The sequence below is a fragment of the Oncorhynchus tshawytscha genome, linkage group LG12, assembly GCF_018296145.1.
Source record: "Oncorhynchus tshawytscha isolate Ot180627B linkage group LG12, Otsh_v2.0, whole genome shotgun sequence".
Lineage (NCBI taxonomy): Eukaryota > Metazoa > Chordata > Actinopteri > Salmoniformes > Salmonidae > Oncorhynchus > Oncorhynchus tshawytscha.
Genome location: NC_056440.1, coordinates 11,251,174 through 11,271,128, shown reverse-complemented (window position 1 = coordinate 11,271,128; position 19,955 = coordinate 11,251,174). Strand labels below are relative to the sequence as shown.

Genomic DNA, 19,955 nt, shown 5'->3' with positions numbered 1-19,955 from the left:
CTTAAAACGTTCCACCTTCTCCACTACTGTCCCGTCGATGTGGATAGGGGGGTGATCCCTCTGCTGTTTCCTGAAGTCCACGATCATCTCCTTTGTTGCGTTGACGTTGAGTGTGAGGTTATTTTCCTGACACCACACTCCGAGGTCCCTCACCTCCTCCCTGTAGGCCGTTTCGTCGTTGTTGGTAATCAGCCTACCACTGTAGTGTCGTCTGCAGGAGAGGCCTTAACAGGAATCCAGTGTAGAGAGGCTAGCACTGGACTAATATGATAAATTTTTTGGTTCTAGTCAAGATTCTAGTAACCGTGTTAAGCACTAACTGAAGTTTATTTAGTGTTTTACTCGGGTAGCCGGAATGTAGAGCATTGCAGTAGTCTAATCTAGAAGTGACAAAAGCATGGATAGATTTTTCAGCATAATATTTGGAAAGAAAGTTTCAGATTTTTTGCAATGTTACGAAGATGGAAAAAAGCTGTCCTTAAAATATCCTTAATATGTTCGTCAAAAGAGAGATCAGGGTCCAGAGTAACGATCCATGATGAGATCAGGGTCCAGAGTAACAATCCATGATGAGATCAGGGTCCAGAGTAACGATCCATGATGAGATCAGGGTCCAGAGTAACGATCCATGATGAGATCAGGGTCCAGAGTAACGATCCATGATGAGAAGCAACCAGTGTGGACAACTACACTGCTTTTGTGTTCTGAAAGCACCATGAAATCACCCACTCCGATAGAGAAAAAAACTATTGAAAGCGAGAATTACAATGAAAGAGAAAAAGGGACCAAAAGAGAATAAGAGAATCCAAGTTCACACTGTGAATAAACAATGTTTCCAATTGTTCTGTCGTGAGCAGCGCATTGTTGTTGAACATAGTGTGACTGCTACAGAATGTCAGACTGAATGTCAGGCAGAATGTCAGACCGTTCTCCTTTGCTTTCTTCTCCTCTCCTCTGCTCTCTTCTCTTCTCCTCCTCTCTTCTCCTCTCCTCCTCTCTTCTCTCCTCCTCTCTTCTCTCCTCCTCTCCTCTCCTCTGCTCTGCTCTCCTCTCCTCCTCTCTTCTCCTCTCCTCCTCTCTTCTCTCCTCCTCTCTTCTCTCCTCCTCTCTTCTCCTCTCCTCCTCTCTTCTCCTCTCCTCCTCTCTTCTCTCCTCCTCTCTTCTCTTCTCCTCCTCTCTTCTCCTCTCCTCCTCTCTTCTCTCCTCCTCTCTTCTCTCCTCCTCTCCTCTCCTCTGCTCTGCTCTCCTCTCCTCCTCTCTTCTCCTCTCTCTCCTCCTCTCTTCTCTCCTCCTCTCTTCTCTCCTCCTCTCTTCTCCTCTCCTCTGCTCTCCTCCTCTCTTCTCCTCTCCTCTCCTCTCCTCCTCTCTTCTCTCCTCCTCTCCTCTCCTCTGCTCTGCTCTCCTCTCCTCCTCTCTTCTCCTCTCCTCTGCTCTCCTCTCCTCCTTTTTCTCTTCTCCTCCTTTCTCTTTTCTTTTTCTGTCATTGTTTTTCCATTACTGTGTCTTATTTTTATAAAAATATATATTAATTTAATTTGGTGGCAGTTATCAGGAAAGTAGCATATACAGGTATAAGGGTAAGCAAGTCCAATATCCATCACAGCAACATCTGGCTATTTCTTCCCCACCTAGAAGATCCTCATCCCCTGTTCTTTCTCTCTCCTCTCATTTGCTCTTCCAGTTCACGGAGGCACATGCACCGGAGACGAAGCTACCGGAGGTCGGAGTCTGAGAGTTCCACCTGGCGCTCCTCCAGCACCGAGAGCGGGTAAGTCTTAGCCACTGAGACGTGCGCACACACACACACACAGAACCCCGTTTTTCTTTTCAGCCCCGGACATTCGGCCCAATCTGGTCTGGACTAGTCTGGTCTGGTCACGACAAAGTGATGACTGATGGACCAGAGGTGAATGATGGGCCAAAGGAGACTGATAGGCCAGAGGTGACTGATAGGCCAGAGGAGACTGATGGACCAGAGGTGACTGATGGACCAGAGGAGACTGATAGGCCAGAGGAGACTGATGGACCAGAGGAGACTGATAGGCCGTAGGAGACTGATGGGCCAGAGGTGAATGATGGGCCAGAGGAGACTGATAGGCCAGAGGAGACTGATAGGCCAGAGGTGATTGATAGACCAGAGGTGACTGATGGACCAGAGGAGACTGATAGGCCAGAGGTGACTGATAGGCCAGAGGTGAATGATGGACCAGAGGTGAATGATGGGCCAGAGGTGACTGATAGGCCAGAGGAGACTGATATGCCAGAGGTGAATGATGGGCCAGAGGTGACTGATGGACCAGAGGTGACTGATAGGCCAGAGATGACTGATAGGCCAGAGGTGACTGATAGGCCAGAGGTGACTGATAGGCCAGAGGTGACTGATAGGCCAGAGGTGAATGATGGGCCAGAGGAGAATGATGGGCCAGAGGTGACTTATAGGCCAGAGGTGACTGATGGGCCAGAGGTGATTGATAGACCAGAGGTGACTGATAGGCCAGAGGTGACTGATAGACCAGAGGTGACTGATAGGCCAGAGGTGACTGATAGGCCAGAGGTGACTGATAGACCAGAGGTGACTGATAGACCAGAGGTGACTGATAGGCCAGAGGTGAATGATGGGCCAGAGGTGAATGATGGACCAGAGGTGACTGATAGGCCAGAGGTGAATGATAGGCCAGAGGAGACTGATAGGCCAGAGGTGACTGATAGACCAGAGGTGAATGATGGGCCAGAGGTGACTGATGGGCCAGAGGTGAATGATGGACCAGAGGTGAATGATGGACCAGAGGAGACTGATAGGCCAGAGGTGACTGATAGGCCAGAGGTGACTGATAGGCCAGAGGTGACTGATGGGCCAGAGGTGAATGATGGACCAGAGGTGAATGATGGGCCAGAGGTGACTGATAGGCCAGAGGTGACTGATAGGCCAGAGGTGACTGATGGGCCAGAGGTGACTGATAGGCCAGAGGTGACTGATAGGCCAGAGGAGACTGATAGGCCAGAGGTGACTGATAGGCCAGAGGTGAATGATGGACCAGAGGTGAATGATGGACCAGAGGAGACTGATAGGCCAAAGGTGAATGATAGGCCAGAGTTGACTGATAGGCCAGAGGTGAGTGATAGGCCAGAGGTGAGTGATAGGCCAGAGGTGAGTGATAGGCCAGAGGTGAGTGATAGGCCAGAGTTGACTGATAGGCCAGAGGTGACTGATAGGCCAGAGGTGACTGATAGGCCAGAGGTGACTGATAGGCCAGAGGTGACTGATAGGCCACTGTGTGATCATAGGAAAGATTGAGGTAGCCCTCCTATCACAGCTTCTCAGGAAATGGCTGGAAACGCCGTCCACAGGAAATGGATGGAAAACTCCGTCCACAGATAGATGTACCCTCAATTACAATGACAGATGGCCAGATCAACACGAACAGGCTCTTTTCGCAGTGGCACAGATGTAGATTGACGGATTTGGTGGATTCTTTTTTGAGTCAGTCTGGACTAGATTTAGAATTTGAGGTGATGGGTTAGGTTGGATTAAATTCATTAGGTCTGCAGTAGTTGTTTGAGGTGATGGGTTAGGTGGGATTAAATACATTAGGTCTGCAGTAGTTGTTTGAGGTGATGGGTTAGGTGGGATTAAATTAATTAGGTCTGCAGTAGTTGTTTGAGGTGATGGGTTAGGTGGGATTAAATTCATTAGGTCTGCAGTAGTTGTTTGAGGTGATGGGTTAGGTGGGATTAAATACATTAGGTCTGCAGTAGTTGTTTGAGGTGATGGGTTAGGTGGGATTAAATTCAGTAGGTCTGCAGTAGTTGTTTGAGGTGATGGGTTAGGTTGGATTAAATTAATTAGGTCTGCAGTAGTTGTTTGAGGTGATGGGTTAGGTGGGATTAAATACATTAGGTCTGAAGTAGTTGTTTGAGGTGATGGGTTAGGTTGGATTAAATTAATTAGGTCTGCAGTAGTTGTTTGAGGTGATGCGTTAGGTGGGATTAAATTCAGTAGGTCTGCAGTAGTTGTTTGAGGTGATGCGTTAGGTGGGATTAAATTCAGTAGGTCTGCAGTAGTTGTTTGAGGTGATGGGTTAGGTGGGATTAAATTAATTAGGTCTGCAGTAGTTGTTTGAGGTGATGGGTTAGGTGGGATTCAATTCAGTAGGTCTGCAGTAGTTGTTTGAGGTGATGGGTTAGGTGGGATTAAATTCATTAGGTCTGCAGTAGTTGTTTGAGGTGATGGGTTAGGTGGGATTAAATTCAGTAGGTCTGCAGTAGTTCAAATCAAATCAAATCAAATCAAATTTTATTTGTCACATACACATGGTTAGCAGATGTTAATGCGAGTGTAGCGAAATGCTTGTGCTTCTAGTTCCGACAATGCAGTAATAACGAACAAGTATTCTAACTAACAATTCCAAAAAACTACTGTCTTATACACAGTGTAAGGGGATAAAGAATATGTACATAAGGATATATGAATGAGTGATGGTACAGAGCAGCATAGGCAAGATACAGTAGATGATATCGAGTACAGTATATACATATGAGATGAGTATGTAAACCAAGTGGCATAGTTAAAGTGGCTAGTGATACATGTATTACATAAGGATGCAGTCGATGATATAGAGTACAGTATATACGTATGCATATGAGATGAATAATGTAGGGTAAGTAACATTATATAAGGTAGCATTGTTTAAAGTGGCTAGTGATATATTTACATCATTTCCCATCAATTCCCATTATTAAAGTGGCTGGAGTTGAGTCAGTGTCATTGACAGTGTGTTGGCAGCAGCCACTCAATGTTAGTGGTGGCTGTTTAACAGTCTGATGGCCTTGAGATAGAAGCTGTTTTTCAGTCTCTCGGTCCCAGCTTTGATGCACCTGTACTGACCTCGCCTTCTGGATGACAGCGGGGTGAACAGGCAGTGGCTCGGGTGGTTGATGTCCTTGAGGATCTTTATGGCCTTCCTGTAGCATCGGGTGGTGTAGGTGTCCTGGAGGGCAGGTAGTTTGCCCCCGGTGATGCATTGTGCAGACCTCACTACCCTCTGGAGAGCCTTACGGTTGAGGGCGGTGCAGTTGCCATACCAGGCAGTGATACAGCCCGCCAGGATGCTCTCGATTGTGCATCTGTAGAAGTTTGTGAGTGCTTTTGGTGACAAGCCGAATTTCTTCAGCCTCCTGAGGTTGAAGAGGCGCTGCTGCGCCTTCTTCACGATGCTGTCTGTGTGAGTGGACCAATTCAGGTTGTCTGTGATGTGTATGCCGAGGAACTTAAAACTTGCTGCCCTCTCCACTACTGTTCCATCGATGTGGATGGGGGGGGGTGTTCCCTCTGCTGTTTCCTGAAGTCCACAATCATCTCCTTAGTTTTGTTGACGTTGAGTGTGAGGTTATTTTCCTGACACCACACTCTGAGGGCCCTCACCTCTTCCCTGTAGGCCGTCTCGTCGTTGTTGGTAATCAAGCCTACCACTGTTGTGTCGTCCGCAAACTTGATGATTGAGTTGGAGGCGTGCGTGGCCACGCAGTCGTGGGTGAACAGGGAGTACAGGAGAGGGCTCAGAACGCACCCTTGTGGGGCCCCAGTGTTGAGGATCAGCGGGGAGGAGATGTTGTTGCCTACCCTCACCACCTGGGGGCGGCCCGTCAGGAAGTCCAGCACCCAGTTGCACAGGGCGGGGTCGAGACCCAGGGTCTCGAGCTTGATGACGAGCTTGGAGGGTACTATGGTGTTGAATGCCGAGCTGTAGTCGATGAACAGCATTCTCACATAGGTATTCCTCTTGTCCAGATGGGTTAGGGCAGTGTGCAGTGTGGTTGAGATTGCATCGTCTGTGGACCTATTTGGGCGGTAAGCAAATTGGAGTGGGTCTAGGGTGTCAGGTAGGGTGGAGGTGATATGGTCCTTGACTAGTCTCTCAAAGCACTTCATGATGACGGATGTGAGTGCTACGGGCGGTAGTCGTTTAGCTCAGTTACTGTAGCTTTCTTGGGAACAGGAACAATGGTGGCCCTCTTGAAGCATGTGGGAACAGCAGACTGGTATAGGGATTGATTGAATATGTCCGTAAACACACCGGCCAGCTGGTCTGCGCATGCTCTGAGGGCGCGGCTGGGGATGCCGTCTGGGCCTGCAGCCTTGCGAGGGTTAACACGTTTAAATGTCTTACTCACCTCGGCTGCAGTGAAGGAGAGACCGCATGTTTTCGTTGCAGGCCGTGTCAGTGGCACTGTATTGTCCTCAAAGCGGGCAAAAAGTTATTTAGTCTGCCTGGGAGCAAGACATCCTGGTCCGTGACTGGGCTGGATTTCTTCCTGTAGTCCGTGATTGACTGTAGACCCTGCCACATGCCTCTTGTGTCTGAGCCGTTGAATTGAGATTCTACTTTGTCTCTGTACTGGCGCTTAGCTTGTTTGATAGCCTTGCGGAGGGAATAGCTGTACTGTTTGTATTCAGTCATGTTACCAGACACCTTGCCCTGATTAAAAGCAGTGGTTCGCGCTTTCAGTTTCACACGAATGCTGCCATCAATCCACGGTTTCTGGTTAGGGAATGTTTTAATCGTTGCTATGGGAACGACATCTTCAACGCACGTTCTAATGAACTCGCACACCGAATCAGCGTATTCGTCAATGTTGTTGTCTGACGCAATACGAAACATCTCCCAGTCCACGTGAATGAAGCAGTCTTGGAGTGTGGAGTCAGCTTGGTCGGACCAGCGTTGGACAGACCTCAGCGTGGGAGCCTCTTGTTTTAGTTTCTGTCTGTAGGCAGGGATCAACAAAATGGAGTCGTGGTCAGCTTTTCCAAAAGGGGGGCGGGGCAGGGCCTTATATGCATCGCGGAAGTTAGAGTAACAATGATCCAGGGTCTTTCCACCCCTGGTTGCGCAATCGATATGCTGATAAAATTTAGGGAGTCTTGTTTTCATATTAGCCTTGTTAAAATCCCCAGCTACAATGAATGCAGCCTCCGGATAAATTGTTTCCAGTTTGCAGAGAGTTAAATAAAGTTTGTTCAGAGCCATCGATGTGTCTGCTTGGGGGGGGGGATATATACGGCTGTGATTATAATCGAAGAGAATTCTCTTGGTAGATAATGCGGTCTACATTTGATTGTGAGGAATTCTAAATCAGGTGAACAGAAGGATTTGAGTTCCTGTATGTTTCTTTCATCACACCATGTCACGTTGGCCATAAGGCATACGCCCCCGCCCCTCTTCTTACCAGAAAGATGTTTGTTTCTGTCGGCGCGATGCGTGGAGAAACCCGCTGGCTGCACCGCTTCGGATAGCGTCTCTCCAGTGAGCCATGTTTCCGTGAAGCAGAGAACGTTACAGTCTCTGATGTCCCTCTGGAATGCTACCCTTGCTCGGATTTCATCAACCTTGTTGTCAAGAGACTGGACATTGGCAAGAAGAATGCTAGGGAGTGGTGCACGGTGTGCCCGTCTCCGGAGTCTGACCAGAAGACCGCTTCGTTTCCCTCTTTTTCTGAGTCGTTTTTTTGGGTCGCTGCATGGAATCCACTCCGTTGTCCTGGTTGTAAGGCAGAACACAGGATCCGCGTCGCGAAAAACATATTCTTGGTCGTACTGATGGTGAGTTGACGCTGATTTTATATTCAGTAGTTCTTCTCGACTGTATGTAATGAAACCTAAGATGACCTGGGGTACTAGTGTAAGAAATAACACGTAAAAAAAACAAAAAACTGCATAGTTTCCTAGAAACGCGAAGCGAGGCGGCCATCTCTGTCGGCGCCGGAAGTCATAGTTGTTTCTGTTCAACTGTTCCATTGGTTAATATGCATTCTGACAACGTAAACACACCATTTAATTTACATCTGCATCTTCAGAGACAGACAGCTCAATTTTATTAGACCTCTATAGTGTCATTATATTAGACCTCTATAGTGTCATTATATTAGACCTCTAGAGTCATTATATTAGACCTCTAGTGTCATTATATTAGACCTCTATAGTGTCATTAAATTACTCATCTAGTGTCATTATAATAGTCCGCTAGTGTCATTATATTAGACCTCTATAGTGTCATTATATTAGACCTCTAGTGTCATTATATTAAACCTCTATAGTGTCATTATATTAGACCTCTATTGTCATTATATTAGACCTCTATAGTAACATTATATTAAACCTCTCTAGTGTCATTATATTAAACCTCTATAGTGTCATTATATTACACCTCTCTAGTGTCATTATATTATACCTCTATAGTGTCATTATATTAGACCTCTAGTGTCATTATATTAGACCTCTATAGTGTCATTATATTAGACCTCTATAGTGTCATTATATTAGACCTCTATAGTGTCATTATATTATACCTCTATAGTGTCATTATATTAGACCTCTATAGTGTCACTCATCTGACATTTCGTTTATTTGTTTGTTTGTTCATTAAATTATTCTGTCTTTTCTCCAATTGATCAGTCATGTGTTATTCATTCACACTGGTGACAGAGAGACGACCAAACTGAGCCCATGTTTCAAACTGAAATAATCTAAAGCCAGAGATGATTGCATTAAAATCCCTTCTGGATCTCTCGATTATTGGGAGTTTACCTGTGATATTCGGCAGAGGAAATCATTACCGAAATTGAACAGCAGCAGGCTTTACCCCGTCCGACCGATTGCGCTCCACCGACCGTGCCGAGAGTGTTTGCGTCCCAAAATGGTCCCCTTCACCACATAGTGCACTACGTTAGAAAAGCGGCGTCAGTCCACTATATAGGGATTAGGGTGCCAGATGGAACTCAGTCTATGTCGTGGGGGGAAGACGACAGGGGGACAATCTGAATAATCTTCAATTCTCTGGGATTCTTCATCAACTGTTCCGTTGAAACGATTATACCCCAACTGCATTATGGGACGGTATAATCATTCTGGAGTTGTATAATCGTCAAGCCTAGCCATAAAAACCCACTTAGCTCTCCGGCTCGTGTCCACAGCTGTAGCTCTAGTTTGAAATGTGAAATGCCACAGCTTGGCAAGGCTGTGTCTGTGTAAATTCTCGTTCCCCTAGCTTGGCTGGTTGACTGGTGTCTGTGCCAGTAGTGTTTGCCTGTGTCTGAGGGTTAGGCTATATATCGAGCTGGTTTGCCGCGCACACACACACACACATACACAGACACACATAGACAAAGACACACACACAGACAGAGTTGCAGGCATTAGTCTGTAAACAGCTGAGGGTTGATCCCTGTTCAGCCGTAGATGACATTTACTATGAGGTTGCTGTCTGGTTCTCCTGTACAGTCTGGGGCACATCCTGAGCTGGCTGCCTGTGCCCCCTGTCCACCACAGTTTTTCCACTGTCAGAAACTAGGCCACTGTTCAATCATAACCAGTCATAAAGTCCTTCGGATGATATTGTGACATAACTTCAACTACAGCTGTTCAAACGGTAAACATTGTCCCAGTGATTACATTACCCCAAATAGGTGTTCTCACGGCTGCACAATTAGTGCTATTTTGACTAAATCGTTTTTGTCCCGAACGAGCACAGTTGGCAGCATATCTGGACGATTGTGGGCCAGAAAAGGCTCTCAGTAAAACTAAGTTTGTACTAAATTGTAGACTTTGATGTAGTGATGTTTTTAACTCCTTAATATTTGTGTCCACAGACGTCATCTGCACAAATCAGTGGATCACCCTGCGTTGGGAGGCCTAGCAGCCCTGATGGAGGACCCTGGTACATCACTGGACCACGGAGGGTTTGAGTGGGAGCCGGCCGCCAAGTCAGTGTGTAAAACAACTCCAATCTTTCGCTCCGTCCTTTCTACCAGCACCGTAAGTGCTCCTCGGGACTTTGAGCCTAAACTAAAATACCTTCCGGTGGTATTTCTCTATTAAGGTCATGTGAGACCTCTTGCTTCTGTGTCTGAAGCCGAAAGTTCAGGGCAATGTTTTTTTGTTGTTGACACATTTACATATAGAATATCAGATTGTTTATAAGCCCATATCCTCTCTCAAGATCAAACTATTTTACAAACAATCTTCATCAGATATCCTGTAAAAAAAATACAATCTAATTCTGTCATGGCTTTTTAGCTTTTTTCTTATCTACATCTTCTTTCATCAAAATCTTTGGGAATATAGTCTTTCCAATTCCTTCGAGGGTCGATCTCAATCACTTTTGAATCCAACTCATTTTACATTTCCTGTCCAAAATCGTGTTGCTTCCTGACATGCTTTTTTTTAATGAACTCTTCATGGAGCAGTGATGTCATCTGTTCTTGTTTTTCTGTTTTTATCTAACACCATTATATAATCACAAACTTAGCAGAAACAGCACCCGGGGAACTTGCTGGTGGTAGGCAGCTAATGATAATGTGCAGAGGATGCAGCCAAGCTGTGTTTTGTGAAAAGCTAATGGGTAAAGAATGAGTTGAAATGATCAGCACAATGACCGCTGGCACGATTCCAACACATACTGTATCAGTTTATTTTGTCTTCAATTCAGCTGTATTTCTTGAGCTCAAGCATATAAGTACTAGTTCTTTTCATCAAAACAATACATTTCATTGACTGTTTATAGATTGCTATTGGCCCAGCATTGCAGCAGTATTAGAGACTTAGGCGATAGTATTCGGTCAGATCTAAAAGACTTACTTTCTTTTGAAAGTGGCATTTCCTAGGGTCTTTATTACTGGGAATGTATGTGATTTTAAACACAGCTCAGCTCCGTTTGTTCGTTGACTCATTGTCTCAGGCTCGCTGAGGCGTGAGATACATTTAATTTCTCTCCAGTGATCATTAAATTATGCTAATTACTCCCCAGATGTTTTTCATCACAGACCACAGGGTTGGTAATTGAAATGCAATAAGCTTATAGACCAACGGTGCTTTGTATTCTAAACGCAACCCTTTTTTTAGAGGATTATCTAAAATTGGTTACCTAACGTGGCAATATTACTACGTTTTTTCCACTTTGTGTTCATTTTCAAGGGTTTTTAATTAAATTAACCGTCAATGGAAGTAGATTAGTCCTAATTTTAATACGGATACGTTAGCAATAGTTTAGAAACTGTTTCATTTCTGTGGTATGTTTGATATTTCCTCCCAATCAATGCAACCCACAAAGGGAAATGTGGGTATGAATAGAACAACCACACTGATTAACTCCCAGGTAGTTTGAATACTGAATATGTACCAAATAATAAAACGGCTTCTCCACTGTTACATATCCCAAATGGACTTAACAAAATGGTGGCTGTTTAGGGTTGCTTTCAGTGTAACTATTGGTTACTTTGGGTAACTAGTGTTCTGATAGCCAGCAGAAGAACACTGACTGTTAGGATAGTACTTGAGGAGCAAGATTGAATCGATTCAAGAATATTTGTCAGTGGCCTGTGATGGGTGGTTTTGTTTTGATGTTTTCCCCTGGGGTTTTCAGTGTTAGTTATGGTCTGATGTTGCAGCCTGGGGACTGGATTATCTGAAAAAGACTTAGGGAGGGCAGAGTTTAATCAATCTACTATGAGTGATTTGCAATCGATAGGTAAAGAGAGATTATAATCTGTTTGGAGGGAATGAATTTGAGTTAGCCAAACGTTCAATCATTTGGTATCTCTTAGTTATCTTCAGCAGGAAAAACATGTATTTTATTCTTGTATAGTCCTTAGCAACCACTCTTACTCTTTTAGAGTAAAACTAATTTTAAAAAAAAACTTAGTCTAGTTTACAAAACTGGTATGAATACCTATTCTAAAGTACATTAAGTTTGGCCTCACAGACATGTAGCGTGTATTCAAGATTGACTACACAATAAAAGCTTGTTATGGGCTTCTAGCCCCGAGAAAACTCTTAAACAATCTCAATTATGGGAAGAAAAGGAACATGCCAATAACGGTAACTGGCTCTGGGTTTGAAGAAGTTATTGTCTTTTTCTTGCAATTTACGACTCTAATGATGCACTTATGTTGCCCGCTCTTCCCTTTTTTCTTACACCTTACCTACTTAAGGAGGAAATCTTGATTGGTAAGTGGATGCTATCCGCAGACGTAGGGATTTACTGTACCTTAGGGTTCGCTGCAGGCTAATTCTTTTCTTCTTGCAGGGAAAACAATCTGTCCTATTCTGAGGACTTTCTAAGTTAGACTGATGGGATATCTCTGTCTACAGTCCTTTTCATTTCCACATAATACCCATTTTGTGATGTTTGTTCTATTGTTCGTTAAAAACAGGCTTTGTAATGGGGCCGTTGTTGTTCCTCCTCTTGTACTTCTCTCTTTCTCTCATTGGATTTAGTTAAAGCCGTTGCTAGTTTCTATTCACACACTAGTAACTCTTCGTTCTGTTATTTCGTTCTTCCTTTCGTATATTTGTTTCAGTTCAGTTAATTAAAAAAAATATATATAAAATAAATCTTTCAATTTGGTTCAGTTTAGTTTTACTTTCCAAGTTATTCGCATGACACAAATTTGCATGACGTCTATAATCTTTTCAAGTTCTCTGTCCCCCCCTAAAAAAAATATATATATATATATATTCTCTGTGTTTTGGAAGGGAAATACGTGCCTTTGTAGAGTATTCCCAATGCATCATACAGGTAGTTGCTCATTGAACTAAACGAAAAAGAAGAAAAAACATCTCTGGAAGTAAAGACGGTCTTTTTGTCTGTTTACAGGTCTTACAGTCAAAACCTGGCGGTGAGGTTTTAAACACAACAGTGATTCTCCATCACACTTTGTCCAATCAGAGCAAAGGACCACAGGATTACGATTCCGGGAACGACACATCTTCCCCACCATCGACCAAAACCAGCATTTCACAGTCAAACGTCACCGGCGACAAAAAGGTCCTATGCCGTGCTCCGGCTTCACCAGAGAAACTGAGGTTCAGGGACGGAGACAACGCGTCCGACTCTGGGAACTCTGTGACCAGCTATGCTTCCCTGTGTAAACCTCTGCATGTGGAAGGTGGCTTGCCTACTGCTACTTTCAACGGGAATGGCAAGAGGTGAGCTTCCCATCCTTGAAGAATATCGTACTATAGGTGATGAAAAGTGCTACTTGAAGTCAAAGGACCAGAAATGTTCCTTGATTTACTGTTTTCTCAAAATGTAATCCATCCATATACATAGTGTATATTTTCACAATTGCAGCAGACATTGATGGAATTCCACTGTTATCATTGCAGTGACCCGGTGAAGACTTCAGGATGTGGGGCCAAGGTGGGGAGACCTCAGAAGACTGCCTCCATCTCTCCGTTGAGGACGGTTGCCTCTTCACGTAAGAGGACTAAAGCCATCTCCTCCAGCAGCAGCAGCAGAAGCAGGAGTAGATCCTCTGGGAGCTTCAGACACTCTGGACGCTACTCTCGAAGCCGATCACTGTCATCTGCCAGGTTGGTTTCATTTAGGTTTTAATGCACTTCACTGACACCTCCAGCAGCCACTTGACATAATGTGTACTTTCGCTGAACTCCATTGAAGTAAATGTGTTGTGCTTTGTCTTAAGGTCGTACTCCCGTTCACCAAGCTACTCAGCTGGTTTGAGAAGGAAAGGAAGTGGTAGGTCCAGAGGAAGATACTCCAGGAACAGTGAAGACAGGTAATAAAAAGCTTTGCCTATCTACTCTAGCTCAGATAACGACTTCTGGCACTACTATTGTACTAGCATGATGATAGCAGAAGGTGCTAGTATGGTGGGTTTAAAATATATCCAAATGATATAATTGCTAATGAGAGATGCCATCTGACATTGGTAGGGTCCGAGAGAGGAAGAGGGACCCCAGCTCCTGTGAGAAGGATATGAAACACAGCAGTCGGAAGCATAGCGGGAAGAGGCAAAAACCCAGGTCCTACTCTCCCATGAGAAAAAGGAGGAGAGATTCACCCAGTCACCTGGAAGCCAGGAGGATAACCAGGTCTGCTGATACACTTTCACACATTGTGACACATGCTTTTATTCTTTTATTCTTTCATTTTACTTGGTAAAAACGTAATAATTCTAACCACAGACTCAAGCCTGGTTCGCTCCTAACTGAGTCCCTCTGCTTTTAATCATCAACAATGGCCCCCAGTTTAACTCAGAGACTGTTGAAGGACTGGGCTGTAAAAGGAAGGCAATAAACCTGATTCATTGTCTACTAGTCTCAACAAGCTCTAATGGATCAAGCGAGACAGTCCATTCGGAAAGTATTCAGACCTCTTGACTTTTTCTACATTTTGTTACTTTTCATCCTTATTGTAAAATTGATTAAATCGTTCCCCCCCCCATCATTAACCTACACACAATACCCCATAATGACAAAGGAAAAACAGATGTTTTTATTTAAAATTGTTGCTAATTTATAAATAAATAAAAAACGGACATATCACATTTACATAAGTATTCAGACCCTTTACTCAGTACTTTGTTGAAGCACCTTTGGCAGCGATTACAGCCTCGAGTCTTCTTGGGTATGACGCTACAAGCTTGGCACACCTGTATTTGGGGAGATTCTCCCATTCTTCTCTGCAGATCCCAGGTTGGATGGGGAGCGTCGCTGCACAGCTATGTTCAGGTCTCCAGAGATGTTCAATCGGGTTCAAGTCTGGGCACTGACTGGGCCACAAGGACATTCAGAGACTTGTCCCGAAGCCACTCCTGCGTTGTTTTGGCTGTGTGCTTAGGGTCGTTGTCCTGTTGGAAGGTGAACTTTCGCCCCAGTGTGAGGTTCTGAGCACAGAGCAGCAGGTTTTCATCAAGGAGCTCTCTGTACTTTGCTTCTTTCATATTTCCCTCATTCCTGACTAGTCTCCCAGTCCATGCCGATGAAAACATCCCCACAGCATGATGCTGCCACCACCATGCTTCACCGTAGGGATGGTGCCAGGTGTCCTCCAGATGTGACTCTTGGCATTCAGGCCAAAGAGTTTGATCTTGGTTTCATTAGACCAGAGAATATTGTTTCTCATGGTCTGAGAGTCCTTTAGGTGCCTTTTGGCAAACTCCAAGCGAACTGTCATGTGCCTTTTACTGAGGAGTGGCTTCCATCTGGCCACTCTACCATAAAGGCCTGATTGGTGGAGCGCTGCAGAGATGTTGTCCTTGTGGAAGGTTGTCCCATCTTCACAGAGGAACTGGAGCTCTGTCAGAGTGACCATCGGGTTCTTGGTCACCTCTCTTACCAAGGCCCTTCTCACCGATTGCTCAGTTTGGCCTAGCGGCCAGCTCTAGGAAGAGTCTTGGTGGTTCCAAACTCCTTTCATTTAAGAATAATTGAGGCCACTGTGTTCTTGGGGACCTTCTATGCTGCAGACCTTTTTTAGTACCCTTCCCCAAATCTGTGCCTCAACACAATCCTGTCTCGGAGCTCTAAGGATAATTCCTTTCAACGCCATGGCTTGGTTTTTGCTCTGACATGCACTGTCAACTGTGGGACCTTAAATAGACAGGTGTGTGCCTTTCCAAATCATGCCCAATCAATTTAATTTACCACAAGTGAACTCCAATCAAGTTGTAGAAATGTGTTAAGGATGATCAATGGAAACAGGATGCACCTGAGCTCAATTTCGAGTCTCATAGCAAAGGGTCTGAATACTTATGTAAATAGGGTAGTTCAGTTTTTGCTTTGTCATTGTCGGGTGTTGTGATGTCATTATGGGGTATTGTGACGTCATTATGTGGTATTGTGACGTCATTATGGGGTATTGTTTGTAGATTGATGAGGAAGATGTTTTATTTAATCCATTTTTAGAATAAAGCTGTAACGTAACAAAATGTGGAAAAAGTCAAGGGGTCTGAATACTTTCCGAAAGCAGTGTAAATGAAACAGTTATGCTCCTGATTATGCATTGAAATATTCACAGTATAATGTTGTTTCAAGGTGTGAGAGCTGTATCTAAAATACCTTTCTCCTGACCTGAACACAAGCTGAAATCCTTTTCTGAAGAAAGAGTAACATAACAATCCAGGCATGATTACTTAGGCCGGTATCAATCAATGTGGAGTTCACCCTTTATGTTTTAAGAACAAGCTATGATTTCATGACAATATCCAATTTCCAATGTCCATGAGAGGAATGGGGTTAGCACCTCCGTTTCAGCATAAACATTCAGAATGAAACCGCAATGCATGTTTTCCAAAATCTTTGCAGTTGATTGAATTTCAACTTTATTTTCTTATTTTTTTATGTGTTTAGTCCAATCCCTCTCATGCTAACCATCTCTCAGTGCCAGGAAGAGACCCATCCCCTACTTCCGTCCCAGTCCTTCGTCCAGCAGTCGCTCTACCAGCGTATCCTCTTGGAGCAGCCTCTTCACAAGGAGTCGCAGCCCCAGCCCTGGCCTCTGCCTCAGCCGATCCAGGAGTAGAAGCCGAGGAAGAAGTAGGAGTTACTCCTCCTACAGGAGCTACAGTCGCAGCTCGTCTTGGAACTCCATCTTTGGGAGTCGAAGCCGGAGTCGGAGCTATGACTCGTTGGATGGTTACAGCAAGAACAAGAACCGGCGCTGAGTTATAAAACAGACTGAGGAAGAGGAGACTGACTTATCAACAGACTGAGGAAGAGGAAACTGACTTATCAACAGACTGAGTTAGCAACAGACTGAGTTATCAACAGACTGAGGAGGAGACTGCACTATGGTTCCCCAAGTCAACAGGAGAACAGTGAAAGTATGGGGACATGTTTTCCTCTCTTTGCATCATTCCATGTTAGATCTCTGAGCCAGAACCTTCAAGCAATTGTTTTTACCATACATTGAATTGCTTGGCAGATGAATTACCATTTGAATTGTAGCAGTGCTGTTCACATTACCCAGACAGAAACCACTGGAAATAGATTGATTGAATTTTGTCTTTCGTTCATTTTTGTCCATCCCCAGTGGATTTGTAATGTCCAGAGACAGTTTTATCCATCCCCAGTGGATTTGTAATGTCCAGAGACAGTTTGGTCCATCCCCAGTGGATTTGTAATGTCCAGAGACAGTTTTATCCATCCCCAGTGGATTTGTAATGTCCAGAGACAGTTTGGTCCATCCCCAGTGGATTTGTAATGTCCAGAGACAGTTTGGTCCATCCCCAGTGGATTTGTAATGTCCAGAGACAGTTTGGTCCATCCCCAGTGGATTTGTAATGTCCAGAGACAGTTTGGTCCATCCCCAGTGGATTTGTAATGTCCAGAGACAGTTTGGTCCATCCCCAGTGGATTTGTAATGTCCAGAGACAGTTTGGTCCATCCCCAGTGGATTTGTAATGTCCAGAGACAGTTTGGTCCATCCCCAGTGGATTTGTAATGTCCAGAGACAGTTTTGTCTTGTGACTCTCTTCCTCTGACGCCCATGAGTGAAATGAAGGATGAAGGAGCACCGTTCATTTTTACCCTCTGATCAACTCTTCATTTCATAACAACTCTTACGTTTAATTTATGATCTGGGATGTGCACTAGAAAGGTATTTTGGGACAATTTCAGTAGGTTTGTGAATGTGTGTATTTTCAAAGGGCGTGTTTTTCAGGAAGAGTAGGAAAAGGTGTGTTCCTTCTCTGATCCCAGCTCTTCAGAATGTAGAACACAAACATTCCTCCTCTGAGAAATGGAGGAGGAGGAGGAGGAGGAGGAGGTAGGAGGAGGTAGGAGGAGGTGGTCGGTGGTCCCGGTGGCAAACAAACTGCTTGTCAGCTCAAATGCCAGTTTTATTTATCCTCTGATCAAGTGGAAACCATTTGAAATGTCATTCCTTGGAAAATGATGGTGAATTAACATATCACTCTGCAGAAGGCCAAGACTGAGAAATGGCTTTGTCATGATCCAGAAATCCTGAAAATGTCCAGGAAAGCATTATTTTCCCTAACAACCCCAAATGACACTGAACAATTTGGATATCTAAATTGCAACACCTGGGGTAGGGGTTAAATGACCATTTAATTAAACACTGATTAATATGTAGGTTGTCATATTTTTTTCATTCATCTTGGTGGTTATCTACTCATGTATTTATTTATGGTTGATCTTTATGTGTTCTATGTGTTCTATGAGTTATATGAGTTCAATAACTTCTATGTGTTCTATGAGTTCTGTAAGTTCTATGAGTTCTATGTGTTCTATGTGTTCTATGAGTTATATGAGTTCAATAAGTTCTATGGGTTCTATGTGTTCTATGTGTTCTATGAGTTCAATTCCTTTGACTAAAACTTGAATAAGAGACAGTGTTGAAATGTTTTACTTTTCCTTTTGACCGAGAGGAAATTAAACATTGGATGAATCTACTATTTTAACGGTCTGAAATAGCACTGTAACATAATTTGCTTGAATTGAATGAGTTTGGTATTTCAGAACCTCTTCAGTCTTGTTTTGTTGTCTGTCCGAAGGACAATATAAAACAAATGTTTGTGTCATGCATACTTGTAACGTGTTTACAATCATATTTCTGCATTTGTGTCACCTCTCGGTAATGGTATCTGTTTGTTTCTATGTAACACCATTATGCCACTGGGGTTCTACTATGTCTATGATGTAATGTTAGGGTCTGAATGAAGAAGTTCCAGTTTAAACTCTACAATGGACAGTCTGAATGCCAGTCTGTTTGTGCTTTCACGCCAACTCAATGTCACCCATTGAAAGTAATGGAGTTGGCAAGAGACCAAACAGATCTGGGACCAGGCTACAATAAACAATGTAATGGCATATAGATTCAGACAATACTACTTCACTTTTTTTGAAATGTTACTTTCAACTATCCCCCTCTTCTCTTTTGAGGGAATGCTATTTTCTTCAGAGGATGTCCTATAAAAAGCCACAACCGAGACAGGAAGAAGAAAGAGGAAAGTAAAAGCTTGTGTGTCAGAGAAGACAACCCCAACCATGACTTTTAGCCTCAATGAATAGTCTACTGCATTTCTTAAAAGATATATTATGTGGGCTCGTAGTGCACTGTTTGAATAACATTAGTATCTATGGTATGGTATGGTTTTATTTCTGCATTATGTCTAATCTGTCACCTTGTATATCTTCGTTCAGTATGTGCGCCAGGCAAGAGGGTCTGTTCTCTATGCATTGTACTGTATAATCATCTGAGGTCCTTTATCTGAATGTTCAACGACTTGTCCAAAAGTATAGAGATATTGGGAGGAAGATGACAAGTGTTTTACATAGTAATTATGCTTTTGAGGTGAACCACTCTCCCTCGTGGCCCTAATATACCATTCCATGAGGTGAACCACTCTCCCTCGTGGCCCTAATATACCATTCCATGAGGTGAACCACTCTCCCTCGTGGCCCTAATGTACCATTCCATGAGGTGAACCACTCTCCCTCGTGGCCCTAATATACCATTCCATGAGGTGAACCACTCTCCCTCGTGGCCCTAATATACCATTCCATGAGGTGAACCACTCTCCCTCGTGGCCCTAATATACCATTCCATGAGGTGAAGTGTAAACTGTGAAATGTATATGAATATGTAATTACTGTGGTGTAAATATGCATCGGCACTGTATACCTTTATTACATGAGGGATGAAGTATAATTCATTTAGAATTTGTGGAATAGTCAATCAAATGATCAATGCATCTACACATGTATTGGTATGGTAAACTTTCTCACATGTACTGTGTGTAGATACACTGCCTCACTGTTGTCAACTCAGCTGTAAGCTCTTTGATTTTCCATCACATTATATGATGTGTTTCTATAATGGCCATTGAACTAGTTCTGAAAGAGAAATAATAGAGTATCAAGGCACAAGGCACAAGGCGAGACCCAGATGCAGACACAGGAGGAAGATGGTTGGAGTCTTACAATGTTTATTCATCCAAAAGGAGTAGGCAAGAGAATGGTCGTGGACAGGCAAAAAGGTTCAAAACCAGATCAGAGTCAAAGAGGTACAGAGTGGCAGACAGGCTCGTGGTCAAGGCAGACAGAATGGTCAGGCAGGCTCGTGGTCAAGGCAGACAGAATGGTCAGGCAGGCTTGTGGTCAAGGCAGGCAGAATGGTCAGGCAGGCTCGTGTCAA

At 44.0% G+C, this 19,955-nt stretch overlaps 1 protein-coding gene across 1 annotated transcript in view; it reads left to right on the top strand.

The window, feature by feature from the left end:
* The window catches only part of LOC112251866 (serine/arginine repetitive matrix protein 4-like), a 44,768-nt gene extending 26,136 nt beyond the window's left edge, over positions 1-18,632 (top strand). The window contains exons 5-11 of the mRNA XM_024422795.2: positions 1,682-1,768; positions 9,643-9,808; positions 12,648-12,979; positions 13,160-13,366; positions 13,480-13,572; positions 13,730-13,888; positions 16,179-18,632. Of these exons, the coding sequence (XP_024278563.2) occupies positions 1,682-1,768; positions 9,643-9,808; positions 12,648-12,979; positions 13,160-13,366; positions 13,480-13,572; positions 13,730-13,888; positions 16,179-16,461 (1,327 nt within the window). The 3' untranslated portion in view covers positions 16,462-18,632. The remainder of the gene's footprint in view (positions 1-1,681; positions 1,769-9,642; positions 9,809-12,647; positions 12,980-13,159; positions 13,367-13,479; positions 13,573-13,729; positions 13,889-16,178) is intronic.
* Positions 18,633-19,955: the final 1,323 nt, after the last annotated feature.